This window comes from Protopterus annectens, chromosome 1.part0 (assembly GCF_019279795.1).
Source record: "Protopterus annectens isolate FY-2018-M chromosome 1.part0, PAN1.0, whole genome shotgun sequence".
Lineage (NCBI taxonomy): Eukaryota > Metazoa > Chordata > Ceratodontiformes > Protopteridae > Protopterus > Protopterus annectens.
The window spans coordinates 1,144,350,907-1,144,371,048 of record NC_056725.1 but is presented as its reverse complement, the minus strand read 5'-3'; the positions used below and the strand labels follow the sequence as shown (position 1 = coordinate 1,144,371,048).

The 20,142-nt window shown below is 41.6% G+C and overlaps 1 protein-coding gene across 4 annotated transcripts in view; it reads left to right on the top strand.

Moving 5' to 3' along the window:
* BVES (blood vessel epicardial substance) overlaps nucleotides 1-20,142 on the top strand; it is a 1,268,883-nt gene that overhangs the window by 1,126,495 nt on the left and 122,246 nt on the right. For all 4 annotated transcript variants that reach the window (XM_044065172.1, XM_044065155.1, XM_044065163.1 and 1 more), the window contains one exon: nucleotides 7,016-7,157. In XM_044065172.1, coding sequence (XP_043921107.1) covers nucleotides 7,016-7,157 — 142 coding nt within the window. The remainder of the gene's footprint in view (nucleotides 1-7,015; nucleotides 7,158-20,142) is intronic.

The following is a 20,142-nucleotide window of genomic DNA, read 5'->3' as shown; positions in this document are numbered from 1 at the left end:
TACGATTGCTGCTTTTATGCAATTGGTATGGAGTTAAGACAACATAGTTATGCTAGTAGGAACAATATTTTTGTCAACATTTCAGTTTATAATGCAAACATGGGGAAGCAGTATTACTATCAAAGGTTGGTAGATTATTTAATGAAGTACCACTAGGAATTAGAAAGGTCTAGTCTTGATAAATTCAAGTCTGATTTAATCAAATGGTTTGGGGACAGTGTCTGTGGAGTACCTTCATTTGTAGAAAACTCATTTATGGTCTCTGAACATTATTTGGCAAACACTGTTTAAACTGCACAGTATATATTTTAAACTGAAGTGGTGCAGCAGGACAGGAGGATTGTTTTTTAAGCATACCTCATAACTTCTATGAACAAGAATTCAGGGCAAAGCCAAAAATAATGAGGGAACATATTTTAAATACTTTTCTTATAAACTTAGTTGATAGAATAAGATATGTACATTAGCATCATTTCCTAAGGGATATGAAGTCTGATACACAAATGTTTGTCATTGTTTAGTGACTTCAAGCCTTGATGATTTGCAGGAATCAGCAAATTGTATAAGTAACAAACCAAAAATATGAGGCAAAAATCTGGGCATTTTGTGAAAATGTAAGGATGGGTGTGGAAATCAAAAAGGGTATCAGTGGTCAGAGTACGGTTTTCAGCCTTTTCTATAAGGTTGACTCTAGAAAGTAACCAGAATATCAGTGGTCAGATTATGTCAGTTTTATCCAGTGTAAAGATTCTGTGGAACCGTTTTTTGCACTACCAAAATGCTTATTTTTTTGCATATGGATATTATCATGGTTTTCTGCAGGAGGGTTTATGCCAGTTATGACTGACCTAGATCTGTGGCTGAGTTACCACTAAAATAGAGAAGTGAGTCCTGATAATGAATTATGTCATGACTTCAGAAGACCTTCAGGACTTGGCTAACAGAAGTTTGGATCAAGATAATTTATGAGAACCAAGTGATAAAAAAAGATATAAAACCTTTGAAAAAAATATTGATTAAGTAGTGTGCATGGTTTGAGACTGGGACCAATGTTCTGTAATGTTCTTGTGGTAGGTAGCATACTAGGGTTGGAGAAGCATATTGGTACAGTTGATCAAATAGGCCAGTTTCAAAAGAATTATAAGTTTTTCAGGATGGATGAATAAATGAAAGGTAAGATTTAGGTTCATAGGTTCATAGCTAGGTACTAGGCTATCTGCCCAAAGGCATTTACACGCCTAGCCAGAATGTGTTGGCTTTCACCACCCCCTTAGATTAGTTCCCTGTGCCTCTGTCCAGCAGAGCCACTGAAGTGATCCCCGGGGTAAACTTTCTGTTTCCCATCCACTCGTCAGGGTTTCTCTTGAAGAGTGTTAGCAAGAAGCTCTGCCTAATGTAGATTGGAATCTTGTTCCAAAGCATGGGAAGTCTCTGGGACAGGAATCTGTCCCTCCAGCACGTCCTATTTATTGTTGTGGTGAGATTTAGATCCCTAGAGCGTGTGGCTCGAGGGGATGTAGTTTTCTTTAGGTGGAGCATGTCCATCAATTCTGGGTTGGACATGGCCTTGTATGTCAGGCAGAGATCACCTCTGAGTAGGCGGTATGCAACCAAGTACAGCTGGAGTTTCTTCAGTCGAGCTGCATAAGGCATCTGTTTGAGGCCAGTAATCCTCTTGGTGAGGTACTTCTGTGGACTTTTCAGCTGTGCAGAAAGTGTAGTATTTTCAGTGTGGTTTGGGGAAGCTAGACAGAATATTCCCATGTCAAAGATAGTGGAAGATGGTCACTTTTTTGTTAAGAGCTTAGGTGTTTGTTTTACTCTTTGCTCTATTTTCAACTTGTCAAGTTTGTCATCAGGGAATGAATTACTGGTGCCTTGTTAAGTTTGGGAGTGGGCACGTGTTCGGGGGCACTGAAAAATGTTGAGTGTTTTAGAGAGGATGCCACTTTCATTTAGAAAATGTCAGAGTGTTTTAGAGAAGACATCACTTTTACTTTGGGGCTCTTTGGGACTTCATCAGTGCTTGCTTGGTCCTTTGCATTGAAATTCTGTACAGTACACTAAGGAATACTGGAGTGTTTTTTGTTTTTTAACCATTTTTTTTTCATTTAGTCATTCATTTGATGATGGTTCCTGGGAGAATGTGGTCATTTGACTATGGGCATCAGATTGATTATGAATGTTCAGCTATTGACTGTCATTGCTATTGATGTTTGGCTAAGAATTGGAAAGACATGGATTTTGGTGTGCAAGATTTTGCATACTATTTATTTACCAACATGTTGTATATTGTGCAGGAGTTTCCATCTGAAAGATGCTGTGTTTGTTCCTGTATTCATTCTAGCTAACAGACTACTTATTGTGCTGTTTCATAAGATCTTTTATTTTGCTATGGCAGCATTTTAATTGTTTTAACAGCCTTTTTTTAGCATATTTGTATTTAATTAATGCATTCTGTATTGTCTGAAGTTCTAATTTTCACAGCAGCATGCATTACCCTCAGTATTTATTTAATTAATTCACTCAGTATGCTGCATACTTTGCTTCTTGTTCTTTTTTTTTTTTTTTTGTAAAGAGCTTAGATTATAAACAGTAAAGCAACTGAATTTGAAGTTTAACAGAGGTGATAACAGGGAGTTTACAGGAGGAACAAAGGTGTGGTGAACATAATCAGCTACAGGTTGAATAATAAAATGCAATGTGAAAAGTCGGTGCTGCACACTGATAGGATTTTGGGGTATGCAGGTAGTACACTGGGTTTAAGAAATTCTGAGGTGAAATTAACACTCTATAGACTGATGTTAAAGGGTTCTCTTGCACTGTTTTGAAGTCTGAGTGATCAGATTTCAATTCATTGCTTTTCTTCAAGTGAAAATTAACAAATCAAAATGTATTTACATAAACTGGGCTTCACTCCCCATTTTGAGGTTATATTGCCTTGGGCTAGGATATATAATGCTGTGGTAGTAAAGCAGTATAGCAAGCCTCACTGTCTCGACTGCCTTTTTAGCAATGACAAGAATTTGGCGCACAACATTTTCAGTGTAGCAGGTTTAGGAATTCAGCATTTGGTAAGGTAGTTGTCAGTATATTGAGTGGCTTCCTAGTAAGGCAAACTCCTACAGCTATGTGTAATATTGGATAACAAACTGAATGAGCAGAGATGGTTGTATGAGTGAGCTCCAAAGAAGGACTTTTATAAATTGGCATGCATTCACTAGAAGAGAGGAAGCAGATGTGTTGCAGCCCTACACCTTTCCTCAGGTGACAACTGAGAGGAGTACAGTTAAGTAGAAGAGGCAAAGGAAGGAGAAAGGGACATGGGTAGCAGCTGGAATCTTGGCGGGGAACAAATAAAGGCAGATTTGAGAAGGTATAACATCAGTATGAAGGTGGTAGGGTCCTAAAATACAGTACCAAAGAAAGAAATAGTGGGTGGGTCAGTGAAAGGGCTAAAGGACTCCCGAGATAAATGCAATGAGGTAGGGATACAAGGGATGACATTTAGCTAATGTAGCATCCAAGACAAAACCCAACAGCAACTTGGTCTTCTTCTGTTTGTATTTTCGTGTGTGTGTGTGTGTGTGTGTGTGTGTGTGTGTGTGTGTGTGTGTGTGTGTGTGTGTGTGCGCGTGCGAGTGTGTGAGAACATAGTCTGATGTCTGCGGGTATGGCCCTGCCAGATAGCAGTTTATGAGGAATTTATTTCAGCAGGTATAAGCAGCTTCTACAAAGAGCGGTATGTACAGTGTGCTCTGTAAAACCAGCTATATCCTTGATTACTTTCTGTCCTTGATGGAAGCAGAGCTTTAATACTAGACCTTCATGTTCTTCTCTTGCGCATTTAAGTCTTTCATATATTAGAGAAAGGGATAGCATTAGGGGAATTATTTTTTAATGGGTGGGTCCCTCACCTGAATCCTTGTTTGGGACCTGAACTTTGTTTGAGAAGCTTGATTCTTTCTTGTTTTGAGACACTCGAGCCTTCTAAGATATACTGCATAACAGAAAGCAGTGCTTTAATTTGTAGTTATCTTCTGATGAAATAACTTTTTAAGCTTCATTCTGTCTGTTTTGAAAAAATATATATTTTTATAAGGACAAAGTTAACTTTACTCATGTCATGCATTCTTTGCTAAAGGCATGCTGAATACTAAAACTTTCTTTGAATTAGGCTGCACTTTTTTCTTATCCTAAGCGTGCTACATGACACATCTAGTGTCTCAGTATCTTGGATAGACATAAATTCAACAACTGCAACATTGCTTTATTATGAGATTGCAGTCATACCAGACTCTTATATCAAGAGCAGAGAGCATATGCCTGTTATGAAGGGAACCCTCTTTCCACGATCTACACTTACCATTGCCAGTTGCTGTAGTCAGGCTCAGACCCCACTTTACTTAGCAAGTATAGTATTGCTATCTGCTGCATGCTTTAAGACAGTAACAGGGTTGTGCTGCAGTCATATGGGAAGGGATCAAGAGAATTGTATACAATGATATTCTCATTAGTATGTTTTCTGTGTAGGTTCTGCTTGAGTTCTTAAATGAGATGTTAGTTTTTCAGTCTACCTTTTGCATTGGATTTAACTCTTCTTAATGGCATGCACGTTTTCAAGACTTTTTTTTATTTATTTAACATTTGTTTACTGGGTGTTAGATCAGGGCTTTTCATTTTACAGACATTAGACAGGCTAAAAGAATAAAATAAGCTAGAAATCATGCTTCATTTATGCATACATTTTAGAAAGCAGAAACAAAGACTCTTCCACTGAATGCTGACCTTGCTGAAATAACAGTTTGTCAAGGGAAGATTGCAGAGAGTACTTATGTTCTTTTCTCAAGGAAAGAATCAAGAGATAAGTTAAGCTAAAAACAAGGTGTAATCTAAGGATCAAGGATTAGGGGGTGGATATAGTCAATAGAAGAAGATTACTGTAAAAGAGAATATAATATGCTGTGTTCGGGATAGCAAGGCAGTTAAGGTTAGTAAGTTTGTTTTACCTGTTACTTCAGAGAAGATGTCTAACACTCGAGCATGAGTACAGAAAACAGGTCATCTAGAGACTGTGTCATTTTACCGTGTTCAGGACAATCAGAATGATGTACAGCAACTTGAATTGTTTATCAGAACTGTTAATGGAGACAGTATTTGTATATTGTGAACATGTAATAAAACCTTATTAAATGAACTACAGTGTTTGGAGAATTCATGCTAAACAGTGCACAAGACTTGGTTCGTAAGGAAGAGACTGACACCTATTGAAGCATGAGCTTGGATAATTAAGACTTTTGTTTCTCAGTCTCATGGCATACAGTGTTTCCAGCTATGAAGTACCTTCATATCTAATCTTACACTGGGAAAGTCCGACTTGGAATGAAGCCAATTTTCAGCAGAGGTCCAGGGAGAAACACTCCAGATGCATGTCTGTGTAATGTGGGAGGAAACCAGTGTACCTGTAGAAAACCCACACGAATGCAGGGAGAACATGCAGACTCCACACAGAAAGCACTCCAGGCAAGAATTGAACCAGAGAACCTCTTGCTGTGAGGCAGCAATGCTACCGCTACATCACTGCACCATCCAAGTTTACCTGGCTAAGGAGACTGCCTGGAAAATGTATATATGAAAAACATTTAAGAGCCTCTGATTTTGTCTCGGATTGCAGTTCTTGCAGGCTATGTGTAGATTCCATTGTTTTATCTGTATATTTATCTGACTTATATGTTTGTGCTAGAACTTCTCCTTCATTCTTTGGTAAGAAATAAGTATGGAAAATGGAGACCACCCTTACTTTAATACTGATAGGCCACTTAACTACCTGTATTGTGGTATACCATGCAAATGGATATTTCAAGTAAGGAATGGGATCACTGTCAATGAGGCATCCATTGGCAAGACATCTACATGTATTATCTGAGATTTATTGTTTATATTACACTGAAATATATTACCTGTGTTACACTGAGTTGCTTTAGAAAAGCTACCCCAGCATAACTGTCTTTCTCATTTGGGTCCCTTGAAGAAAAGTAAGACTGTACTTTGTGTGTGTGCACGTTGTGTGTGTGTGTGTGTGTGTGTGTGTGTGTGTGTGTGTGTGTGTGTGTGTGTGTGTGTGTGTGCGCATGTGTGTGCACGTGTGTGTGCACGCGTGTGTGCGAGTGTGTGTGTCTGTTTGTGCGTGAGTGCGTGTGTGTGTGTGTCTGTGTGTGTGTGTGTGTGTGTGTGTGTGTGTGTGTGTGTGTGTGTGTGTGTGTGTGTGTGTGTGTGTGTGTGTGTGTGTGTGTGTGCGTGCGCTTTCTTTCTTCCTTCCTTTTTTATGGCCATGAATATATTTTTTTCAGAATGAAGACCCTTTTGAGCTTTGAATGTAATTCTTAGACTTACTAAGAATTCTTCTGATTATGTATGTAATACTTAAGGGTAGCAGGTGTATGTGGCTAGTACTAAATTTACATTCCTTTATTTAATATTTAATCACAACTAAAGAAATTTTCATTATATTTTATGGATGTCCTTGAAGATTATGTACATGCAGAAGGGCTAACTGTAAAACCTGGATCTAAACAAGGTCATGCAGTAAGACATAGTGCTCTTTCATTTTTCATTTTTTACTGCTGCTTGAGGGGAACCTGGCTTTTTCTTCAAAGGTGTTAATGAGTTTTGCCTTCCTGCATCCATGTAATGGCTTCTGCATTTATTTATCACTGTACCAGTCACGAGTAAACAACAATGGAAGTTCTGGGACAACTTAGTTTAATGCCTGATGACATAGTGTTAGGTACAGTTATGGAATATCTTTAGTTGTACCAGTAAAGAAGACTTCAGTTGAAACACACACACACACACACACACACACACACACACACACACACCAATAATTTACTTGTCTTTATTATATACTTAAAAATGGTTGTGTCAGATATCTGCTGCTAGGTAAGCTTTCATGCTTTTATCATTTTGTAAGGATGGTAAACTACCTGTTGTTTTCTGTTTTCATCTTTTTCAGACAGCAAAAAAGCTGGATCGTCAGCCGAGCCTGTGCTCCCAGGTGTCAGTGATGCAGATGAGGAACAGTATGGCCAGCACAAGTGATACAGATGATGGTCTTCAGGTGTTTCTCCGTGGGACGTCCACTGCATCTTCTCTGCGTAAGTTGGCAATATGTACAGATGCACTTCCACTCCTTCAGCTCTAATGCTGTTGCTGGCATTCCTCGTATACACGTGTGGGTGTTTAACTCTCTACTGATGTGTGATGTGGTAATTTATCATTAACAGTGCATTCATAATGTACTTCTTGCATTTCTTTGTTAATACAGTTTTAGTGGTAACACAGCATTAGTTGAAATAGGGATAATAGTGGCTATATCATGGTGACATTCAGTGCTGGCTGGTGACTTTAAAGTAAGGAGGGCTGCAGAAAGCATTGAATAGATGGAGCTAATTGTAATGCTCTGGGTCTCTATTATGAGAGGTCAATGACCATCAACTGCGCTTAAACAGCTGTTGTAAGTCACATTCATCCACAGAGTGCCTCAGTACTCACTCATTACAGCCAAGTTATGGACTATATGCATCTTAGATGTCTGACTACAGTCAACAAGGCCAGCCTTAGGTGAAATGCAAGCACTACAAAAAGCTTCCTTGCTCCCCCTTTGCACACTAGTTCCCCCCTAATCCTCTCTAGTGCCCATCCCTTGTGTTTCTTCCATGCTGGCCTCACACAATAGAGATAGATTACTTACTTTTCTTGGTTTTCCCCGCTTTGTTGTACTTAATAGCTTTTTCCTCCATCTTTTTAACACTCCCTAACTGGCCAAGACTGTGCTCTAATAAGTCTGAGGAAGTTAATTGAATCACGCTGGTGGCCTGGGGCTGATAGGTCCCAAAACCCTGATTTTCAGGGATGCCATTCATTTTGGCTAAAAGTTTATCTCTGCCCCTCTCAAATCCTCCTAAAACTGGTGACTTTGGAGAAAAGGTGGTAGAATTCACTTAGTAAATAATGGCAACAGATAAGAGTTACAGAATTCTTTTACTTCAGAAAATGCATGTTAATTCACATTCTTTCATTCTAACATTGTCATGTTAATAGTAGTAATGTTTTAAAAAGTGTATTTGATTGCTCCTGATTATGTTCGGATTTGTCCTTGATTCTGTAGGCAAGCAGATGAGAGCTATGCATAGAGCCACCGTGCCAGTGATCAGATGCTTTCACATGTATCTTACCCAGATGAGCACAGCAAGTCATTTATTGTGTACAGTGCTGATTTTTATGAAGAAAAGTTAAAAATGTACATGACCAACTAGCTGCTTTTAGAAACAATGCAATCTCTCCCACATCCCCTGTCACTTTAAACACAGACAAACACTAAACCTATCAACTGCAGCAAGTGTAGTCACTGTGTATACCTCAGACTTCTGACTGTACTAAAAACAGCTGCCTTAGAAAAAACAGCCACTAATGTCTGACTGTGTTAAAAGAATCAAAGTGAAAAATAACTTCTGCTCACATATACCTTAGGCTTCTGAATGTGTTTAAAAAAGAGCAACAGTAACATTTTCCAGTTGGCCTCACATAAATGCACACTAGTTCTGCAAAGCAAGAATAATGAATACTTAAATTCTCCAAATGGCAGCCGGGTCAGTTACTTGTATTCACCAACAGTCCCCATACCCAGCAGTTAAATCCATATGTATTTAGGAGCGGCCTTAGGTCAACTGGTGCCCTAGGCAAAAGGGCTCCACTGTACTCCCCACCACACTACCTGTTGCCCCCATCCTGGTCTGCCTACTCCAGAAAAATACTGGAAAAGCGCCCCTACCACAGTGGTGGCCTAGGCGGACGCCTAGTTGGCCTATGCCTAAGGCCGGCTATGTATGTATTGAGTGTATACACCTTAGATATGAGATTGTAGTACAATTAAAATAATAGCAACTGACCACAGTAATTCACTTTAACCCACCAACACATGCGAGCGCGTGCACACACACATACACACACACAAACATCCCTACCAATTAGAGCAAATTCTATGGCTGTGTACACTTCAGATATGATTGGGATCAAATGAATGAATAAATATGAATAAATATTTAAACAATAGCTGCTGCTGTCAGAAAATACATGCATGCATACACACACACATACACACGCACAAATACACACACACACACACACACACACACACACACACACACACACACACACACACACACTGTGTGCGTGCACGCACAAACACACATGCAGACCTGCATCATTGATGTGAATGCCACTTTCAGACTTTCATATGACTGTGACTGTACACTTTAGAAGTATGATTGTGATCAAATAAATGAATGAATACAGAAATAACCACCACAGAGGAATATATCTTCTCAGCGCACTGTCAGAACACACTGCACCACCCCACACATTGAGTCAAGCTAAAAGCTAAATGTGATGAGGGGCAAAGGAACAATATCAGAAACAGATATTACCCTTTAGAATAATGTACTTTGCATAAGCATGCTTTTCTGAATGCTATTAAATCTGAAACTCAAACATCTGCCATTAATTAGAGACTACAGTTCTCACTGATTTGTTAAAAAAACATACAACATACGTTATGAGGAGCAGACCAAATATTAGGCAAAATCCGAGGCATTTTGTGAAACAGGGATTGTTTAAGTTTTTTTAAAGCTTTTTTTTAAATACCTTTATTGAATTATCACTTATGAAAGAGGCAAATTTACATTTATATAAAAGTAATTCACAAGTTCACATTTAAAACATTATACTTCACATATATCCGCATACATGGTATTTCATATAACTTAAGCAACAGTACATCAATTATTCAAGTCCCACCCTTTTTTTAAACAAGAAGCATCTTTATTAAACCATCACTTACGACACAGGCAATCATACATTTATGTAAATGAAAAGCCACATCGACACAATCCTAGTTGCAAGCATTTTGCATCGCAAACCATACCGGCAAACTGCCAGCTGCAGACGTTATACATCAGTTATAATCTCATTGTTATTTTCAGTCAGACATTACACAGCTCATTTAAGTCCTGCCTTCTTTTAAACCTCATTCCTCCCCTGTATGCATCATTCCCAGAATTCCTGTTTTTTCCTTCATAGTTGTCTCCTACCCTTTTCTAAAGATCTCATTTCCAGTTGTTTTATCTCTCTCACTATATTCACTACTCCTAGTATAGCCGGTTTAGATTTTGATTTCCATTTTCTAGTAATTGCTTTTTTGGCAGCCAACATAACTAGACACAGCAAGGCCTTACAATGTCTTGGCAATTCCGATTCTGTATCATAGCTCAGAAAAATCATCTCCCTTGTCAAACCAATCCTCCCACCCAGCATCTCCAACAGTGCATCCTGCAGGGAATCCTTAAAGTCTGCCAATTCACCGCACTCCCAGAAAATATGTTCCCAATTACCTCTTTCTTCCCCTTCATACCTCCAACATTTGCTGTCTGCCTAAGGAGAAATTTTCTGGAGTCTGCTTGGGGTATTAAAATACCTATGTAAACATTTCCAAGGAAAAATCGTATATCTTCTAGATTTTGTTGCATATTTGGGAGACTTACGTATATCCTCTCATTGTGTCTTTGTGAATTGCTTATCCAGTCTCTCTTTCCAATCCTTTCTAACCTCCTCTGATTGATTCTTATAATATCATGCAATATTTTATATGCCCTACTAATTATTCCTTTTTAATGGCAGCTTCTGTTCTAGATTCTACTAAAAACTCTACCAGTTCTTGTCTTTCATTTAGGAACCCCCTATTTCTTTCTCTTTGCCTGTACTCTGCCTTCCATATCAAGGACTGATATCAATCTCTAACCTTCAGTCCAACTAAATTCTTGGCGTCTCCCCATTCTATCATCTTTCCCTCTCTAGTTATTTGCTCACAATATCTTGGTTCTTTTAATAGTTTCTCCAATAAATTCCATCCCCCTCTTGCATGTTGTCTATATCCCTAATTGCAGTCATCCCTATCAGCAGAATCTCCTTTCTGAATTCCCATGGTGGCTTAGTTCTTAGCATACTCTCTGCTACTGTATAGATATAATATTCTGCATGATCATTGTTATGCTCCTTAAAGGTCTGCATCCTAAATCCCAGTCTCTCCTTGTTTCTTGAGCTTCCTTCCATTTCATCATCACCCCATTTCTACTTTGAATTATAAATGTTACGTTGTCCCATCTCGCCTTCGTTCTTACTGGTTGGGTTTGGAGCCAATCCTTGGCTCCGAGTTGGCCGATATACAATAGCATGAGAGCTTTTACTTGCTCAAGGCTACCCCTTATCCCAAAATGCCTAGCAGCAGCTACCCAAATCTTGTTTGCTGCTTGCAACGTTGAGATTGCTCCATACTGGCTCAGGCTAAGTACTTTATGTGTTTTCTAGTTACTTGCTAATTTTTGGTAAATTTACTGGTTATATTGACTCGTTAGAGTGTGCATCTTTCTTCATTAGTCTAACGACCCCTTTCTCTGCTCTTCGTGGTGTTTTTTGGCCGTCATTTTTTCTTTCCGGCCTGCTTTCCCCTTAGAGCCCATTTAAGTTAGAGGGTTCTTCCTTTCCTCACTCCTTCTCTGGGATTGCCATTTAAGTTAGAGTCTCTCCCATCGGGGGAGTTGCCGTTTAAGTTAGAGGCTCTCCCCTTTCCTCCTTCTTCTCCCCTTAAAAAAAAAAGAAAATAATTTTAAGGTTTTTTCCTTTGTGGTTATCAACCTGTTTACTTCTACTTGTTGTAGGCTATGAGTGATAGTTTTCTGTTTTTCTCTGCGGAAACTTTTTCCTGATTAGTGCTCGTTATGTCTAAAGAGTCTAAACCCTCTGGGTTTAAAAAATGCAACTTGTGTTGCCAAAAGATGTCCCTTACGGACAGGCACATGAGTTACGTTTATTGTTTAGGGGATGTTCTGCAGGACTCTTGCTCGATCTGTCATGCTTTCAGTTCCAGAGTCCTGCAGGAAAGAAAAAATAAGCTTATTTTATGTGACCTCCTGAAGAACTCTCAAGATGCCTCATCTCAGGGTCCTCAGCCAGCCAAAGTGTCTGAGAAACACTCCAAGCCATCGGTTATGAGCTTGAAACAGACAGAAATTACTGGGAAGCCTTCGGCTCTGTTGGACCCCAGCATTGGCTCCGACAAAGCTAAGTCTCCGGCGGCTCCATCTGTGTCCTCGGAGGCAGTCCAGATCCATAAGAGATCAAGGTATCCCTCTTTGGAGCCAGTACGCTCCACTCCACAATCTCCTCTGCTGCAACCTGGAGCAGGCAGTCACCGGTCCTCTTCACATTCCTCTCTGTCCTCCAGACTTTTGGATCATGACGTGGAGAGAGTGGTCAATAGGCTGTTCAAGTCACAGGCACTTGCTAAATTACTCTCAAGCCCAGCCCATAAAGATTTGTCTCCTTCGGTCCTCCCAGCGTCTCCATCGATTCCTCCTCCGACTCTCTTGAGCTTGGAGCCGGAGTGCATGGAGGTCGTGGTGGTGGAACCGTTGGCTCCGGTTTCTTCTCCCTTATCGGTTCCGATGACCGCTCTGATCTCCTCAATGTTTCAGTCCATCGAGGGGTCTGGGTGCCGAAGCTCTCTCGCTGGCTGTGAGGGGGGAAGTGGCATCGGACCCCTGTCCAACTCCGCTCTCCCTCTCGGAGCTTCGGCACAGGTGTGCTCGGCTCCTACATAGGCTTTGGAGCCTTTGCTCCCAGTTTGAAGGAGATCTCCGGGCTCTTCAGAGCCGGGGCCTCCTTCGACTTGTGACCGTGGTGCCTTCGAGGTGATGAGCATGTTGTCTCCTGAGACTGCTCCACCCTCTGCTCCATTGGCTCCTTCTCCCTCAGTGCCTATGCCTGCCTTTGTCCCTCCTCTTGCCAAGCCTAGGGAACCTGTGCCCCAGGATGCCCCAGTGGGTAACCCCACTTCTTCTGAAACCTCCCCCGAACATTCGGAAGAGGTCTCTCAGAAGAAGAAGTGTAAGAGGAAACATCTAGACTCCCCTGAGTCTATCACTTCAAATACGAACTTGGGTGAGTCGGAAGGGTCACCACGGTCCCCCTCTCAGGATGTCTCCTTTTCAGACATCTTGGAAATCCTTATACAGAGGGGTGGCTGGAAGTCCCTAGCCCCTTCTGAGGACAAGTCCGTATACCTGGACGCATTTGGTTCCCGACGCTCCACCTCTTCGGTGTCTCTGCCTCTCGACTGACTTTTATCTGTAGTAAGTCAAAAGGTGTGGAGTGCTCTAGTGACCATGGAACCTGTTCCGAGGAGACCTAACAAATTTATTACAGCTCCAGAAGATAAGTCTTTTCTCTCCAAGGGAGTCCCTGTTGATGCCATGGTGGTGGCAGCAGCCACCAAGAAGGAACTTGCTGAAACTTCTTCATCTGTCCATCTGCTGAACAAAGAGTCTCATACGATGGACAGGTATGGAAAGCGTATGTTTTCTTCAGCAACTTTTACTCTCAGATGGCTGAATTACTTGTCACATTTCACTCGACTTCAGAGGGATCTCCTGAAGGAGCCAGGAGATACCCTGCAAGATCCTACAGCTGAGGGAGGTCTGAACAGGGCAGCTTCCCAGCTTGCGACCTTGACCTCCATGGTAAACTCTTCCATGAGGCTCATTTCTTATGCAGCAGATGGAGCGAGTAGGGCTGCAGGTACCGGAGTAGCTTTACACAGACATTTTCGGGATGCGCCTTTGTCAATTTGCGGAACCCTTTAAGTCTTCATTTACCAACACCTTCTTTGATGGCTCATCCTTGTTTGGGCTTCAGGTAAAATAGACTCTCACCAGGTGTGAACAGGAAGGCAAGACGCTCTCTGCCATAGGGGTCCATTTTTCCACTCCATCTAGACCCTATCCTAAGGGTAAAAAGAGTGGAAAAATGAGGTTCCGAAAATCACTGGGATCATCGCCTGACACACGTGGTGACTTTTCCTCCAGGGGCAGAGGGGGAAACAGCAATGGAAGACGCCGCCCTCATGGCAGATGGGGTCCACAACAGCAGGGCGACAGCGATACTTTCTCTACTAGGCCCTTCCAGCACTCTGGAAGGGAGGCCCAGCTGTCCACCTCTGGAGGCAGTCGGGGGCAGACTATTACTGTACCCAGCAGCCTGGCAATCTAACACGACAGAAACATAGGAACTGTCGATAATATCCAGGGATTACAAAATTCCCTTTTCTCAGTCCTCCTCAAAAGACAAACATTCTATCACAGACATTCCACCCAGTCTTCGGGATCATACAATCCTAGAGGTTCAAAGATTGCTAGAAAAAAGAGCCATCCAGGAAGTCCCCACAGACCAAATCAGATCTGGAACTTACTCAAGGTTCTTTTTAGTTCCAAAAAAAGACAGGGGACTGGAGACCAAGCTCCAATCAGTAAAAAGATAAAGTTCCAGATGGTGACACTGTAGTCTATTCATCCCTTCTTGGGTCAGGACAATTGGATGTGCTCCATAGTTCTCCAGGACACGTACTACCATATAAAAATGGACAGGCAATCCAGGAGATTCCTACGCTTCCGAATGGGGGCTAGTCATTATCAGTTCTGAGCCCTGCCCTTTGGTCTCACCACAGCCCCCAGGGTGTTTACCAAGTGTATGGCAGTGGTCACAGCTCACCTGAGGCATCTAGGATTCCAGGTGTTTCCATATCTAGACGACTGGCTCCTCACTGCTACCACCGAGCATCAGCTAGTCAAGGCACGGGACTACACAATCCAAACTTGTTCCCAGTTAGGCATCACAGTAAACTATGAAAAATCTGCCTTGTTGCCTTGTTAGTCTATTATCTTTATAGGGGCAGACTTGAATACAAGACACATGATAGCAAAACTGCCTCTAGACAGGATGTCAACCATTCATCAACAAGTCTTTTCTCATAAACAAGATGAAAGTTCAGGCAAGACCAGTCTTACAAGTACTGGGCTCAATGGCTGCAGCTGTTATGCTAGTTCCTTTAGCACACTTCCACATGCGGATTCTACAGTGGCTTCTTTTTGCTCAGTGGTCTTACCAGGAATTGCCAATGTCACACATGATCTTGATCACGGAATCTTGCAAAAAGGACCTACTATGGTAGCTGGTCTCCCCCAGGTGACTCTGGGCAGACCCTTTCTAGACCTGCATCCGGTAGCCACAGTGACCATGGACGCTTCCCAGATAGGGTGGGAGGTGGGGGTTATCTCGGATGGATTGTCCAAGGAATGTGGCAACCTCTCGAGTATCATTTGCCCATCAGTGTTCTAGAGATGAGAGTGGTGCTTCTGGCATTGCAGGCACTTCAAGACTCTCTACCTACAGGGATCATTGCAATCCAGACAGACAATATGTCAGTGGTATGGTTCATCAACAGGCAGGGTGGAACCAGATCCTACCCCTTGTGTCGGGAGGCACTTCGAGTATGGCAATGGGTAATGTCTTCCCAACATTTTCTAATTGGAACACACATTCACAGAAAATCCAACGTGATAGCGGACAGGCTCAGCAGGGCTATCCTCATACCTCACGAGTGGCCCCTGAAGCAAGATGTTGCGGACTTAATTTTCCGCAAATGGGGCCAGCCATGCTGCGATCTTTTTGCCACTCCCCTAAACAACAAATGCAGCAGCTACTTTGCCCTAGTTTCCCCTGCGGGACAGTCCTCCAGGGATGCACTTGTTCACGATTGGCCTCCGGGACTACTATATGCCTTTCCACCCTTCCCTCTCATTCCAAAGGTACTTCAGAAACAAAATCGTTGGGTTGCAAACTCATCCTCATTGCTCCTTACTGGCCTCATCAGATATGGTTTCCATTTCTTCGCCATCACCTTCAACTGGAGCCCTGGATACTGGACCCAGTTCCGGACCCCTGACACATCAGTCAGGCGGGCTTCACCTATTCCTTCAAACTCTCAAGCTGACTGCTTAGTTACGCCACTTCCAGTCTTAGCCAGGCTCCCAAACATTTCCTCTGCTGTACAACACATACTAGTGCATTCCACAAGCCCACTACTAGGAGGATTTACACTAGCAAATGTAAGAGGTTCTCTTACTGGGCCAAAAGTAATAACATTGATCATTTTATGGCTCCTGTTCACAAGATTCTTGACCTTTGAAAAAGGGGCAGCTACTATTAGGGTCCAACTGGCTGCCATCTCCAATTTTCATTTAGGAGACCTGGGTTCAAATATTATGTCTGATAAATTGTGCAGAGCATTCTTACAGGGTGCAACACTTTTACAGCCCCCGGTAAGAGAACCCCCCCCCCCCCGGACCTAAACTTGGTTTTAGCTTCAATGATTCTGCCCCCTTTTGAACCAGCAGCATCTTGCCCCTTGAAGTTTCTGTCTTGGAAAACCCTCTTCTTGGTTGCTATAACTTCAGCTAGATGGGTTTCTGAATTGCATGCTTTATCTATTTGCCCGCCGTATCTCATTTTTCACAAAGACAGAGTCTCTCTAAGGACCAATCCTTCCATTTTGCCAAAGGTTTGTTCCAAGTATAACTTAAATCAGTCCATTGAGCTTCTTGCATTCTTCCCCCAATTATGGCAACAAGGCAGAGTATAGATTACACCAATTGGACGTTCATAGACAATTACGTTTTTATTTACACAGGACCAAAGACCACAGAAAATCAGACCAATTGTTCATATCCTTTGCTGACAATAAGCAAGGTTATCCAATTTCTAAAGTGACTTTAACAAAATGGATTCCCAGACTGAGAGTTTCTGATGTCATTTGACTTGCTGATGTGCAGTAAATCCATCAGTACTGGGTTGGGAATTGCCTTGTATTCCAGACACAGGTAACCTCTTAGTCTGTAGGATACCGAGTATAGTCACAGGGCTTTTGAGTAGGTCCATGTAAGACATGTTATAATTCCAAAATCTACTATTACTGGCTTTGAAATTACAGGGAATGCCTAAAAAAAGTGAAACAGTTAGTTTCAAAATTAGATAAAGTGAGAAATCCAATGAAACAAACCGAGAACTGTTTTATTAATATAAATACTTAAAAATGGCCCTCTTAGGAACACTTACTGAATGCCCACTCAGCAAAACCCAGTGTTCAGCCATTCTGACACATGGAACAAACTGACTGAAGGATACTCAGGAGTCTTATTATTTGGCAGTTTTCAGCAGATATTGTCTTGCCATCAGGCATGCTGCTGCTGATGTTCTTCCACTGATGGGAAGGAGAAACAAAGTTATCATCATCCTGAAAATACAGAGTGCTAATGAAAACAGCACTAAGTGAACAGCGGTTAGAAAGTGGTGAGGAAGCTGTGTACATCAGCATCATAATTACTTCAAACACATAACTAATGGCACAATTATGTCATGTGTGCTGTTCATGGCATTGATGTGCATTAAGGTTTGCAGTAATGTGAAGCATGTAGGAGGTATATATGTATATTGATGTTGGGCGACACGTGAGTATATAACACTGTATTGATTGATTGATCAATCTAGTGCTTAGTGCCATTGTTACTGCATGGAATGGTTAGCATGTACTTAGTTAGTTCAATGGGCAGCACTGTTTGTTATGTGGCATGTATGTAGTCCAGGTCCAAATACATTGCTTTGCTACACGTTATGCTCTGAAATCTGCTTCCATCTGCAGACACACCTTGTAGGTGGAGGACTTAAGCAGTTCCCTCCTGACTCTCTCTTGCAACATGCTCACCCTGTTTGTTTAAGTTAAATCAGGTGTACAAGCTTCCTAATGTGTATTCGCCATGTGCTCATAAGTGTGCAGATCCTCCTGTCCTATGCCTCCATACTTTTGTTGGCAATGGCAGACCATATCATCAAAGATTATTTATGGGCCAGAAGTCAGTTTGGTAAAAAAAAAAAAAAAAAAAAAAAAAAGTGGTGTTTCCTGGACTTCTTTTTCCTGTACTTGTTTGACTTCCCCAGCATATAGTACTGTTCAAACCACTTGACAAAACATGCAGCACTGTCAGGAATGGTGATTTCCATTTCCAAGTAGATGCTGTTTATCTTATTGACTGTTAGAGATGTCAGTAAAAGCAGGTGCTTGACCTTGATTTGAATGTGTGTGTATTGCCTGTATGGCCATGTTCATCATCTGTGCTGGTTCTGTGTCTCCAGATCTTTTACAGCAGGTCGAATCAGCACTCCTTGGGATGTGATTTAGTAATATATAATGCAATATTTGATTCAAATAAAGTTGCCTTGATGGCTACTGGATGCATATATAATGCAAGACTTTACCCTGCAACCCACTCATAATCAGACAAGATAAACTTGGGAGCCAGAGGCCAGCTCCAGATCCTGATCTCTGGCAGTTTCAGGAAATGAGACAACCGTTCATTATAGACATCATCATATTTCACATCAGGCCATTGCCCCTCTTTGTAAATAGTTCATGGATGCTGTACATCTGCCAGCAGACAGCTGATCATGTGTATAACGTGCCATTGATGATCCAGAGTGGAGATCTGTCAGGTTCTCCTGTGTAGATAACATTAAACTAGTTCCCCTTTTTGTTCAGTGTTCTAATGATCAGTGATCCATTTTGGAGACAAAGACCCTTAAGTGTTACATATTTGAATGAGAGCACTGATTGCATAATGTTGGCAAAGCCTTACTTTTAATTCATCTGGCACTTTGACACAGCTCTCTTTTTTGGGGGGGCTTAGTGGACGTCCCTATCATGGCAACCTGAATTGCCTAGCATGGTAGTTTCATGGTTCCTTCTACCTCAGATTTCAGTTTCTTTATGACCTCTTCACCTCACATTTTGAATCACTGGGACCACGATGGTGAGTGGTGAACTTTGTTAGCTCTTTCATTCCCCATTGAAGTGTAGCTAAAATATGTCTCTCTCACTTTTCTATGATCTTTGCAGTCCAGCACCAGTAGGTTTTCATCATAAGGATCACTGCTGTTACATAATTCTTTATTATTAGCAATTAGCCATAGGTGAATGTCTACTCCACTGGCCTGGCTTGTAAGACTTTTGGACAGATCCAGCACACATCAGAATTCCTTCTTCTGCCCAGGAGATCAGTCTGACATTCAGCTAAAAGGGAAATCAGTCCATTCCATCCTGAGTTTCTTTTTATCACAAGAAGACAAGAAATGATTGGCCTTCAGTATGTCTGTCTTTCCTTTCCAGGTGATGTCCAGAAATAGCTGCCCAGTTTGAGAATATTTTTTCTCTAACTGACAAGTACTGATCACTACTGTTGTACTTATTGTATTCTGTTTAGTCTTGCTTATTGCTTATTTTTTTTCAGAGGTCCATGATGTCCTCAGTAAAGATCAGTAACTAGTGTGCTCTGGAAGACAAATTTTATCCAAGGACTCTCACATACATTCCTTGTTTTGCTTGGAGGGAGAATCATCCATCAAGCTTCTACAGCTGACCACAGTGAAACTTTTAATAAAATGATTTTCTGTGCTGAGCTTATAATGCTCATGTCATTTTAGAGTGCAGTAAACTTTTAATGCTAAGGCAAGAGTAGCATCCACCCCATCCCAAATGGAGAGTTCTTATCTTCTCTTAAAAATGAATTTAGATGCAGAAACAAGGATAATCTCAAGAAGCTTGTGGTTAAGTAACCAGCAGGAAAGGAGAGTGAGAGGCTGTAGTGATACCACAAGTCCCACATAGGCTTAACGATGTCAGCCCTGATGAGGCATCAGCCTTTCCACTCCCGGTTGCACTACCTTCAATGACTGGGTGTCTTGTCTTTTTCAGCCCCTTCAGAGGTAGAGAGTAGAATAGCTTCTCTTTTAGCCAGGTCTCCCCAGAAATCCCAGGTATGCCCAAGCCAGACACCAGTTCCCAGACACATTCAGTGAATCCTAGACACCCTCAGTGAATGCCAGCCTTCTGTTGGTTCAGTCTGGATCACAGGAGTCTTACTCCTGGCAGGATATCCATACTGTTTTGATACAAGAGATGACCCAGCTGTTTTGCCTGTTACTGAATAGATGAATAACCAGCTGAAAGGGCCTCCTAATGTGTTACCCCAGGAACAGAGTTTAGGTTATATGATATTTGCTTTGCAGGTGCCTGTTATGACTTCAGCTGTTTTTCATCATAGAAGGATAGCTGAGGTGTATATAGCAGCACTGCAGGCAGAT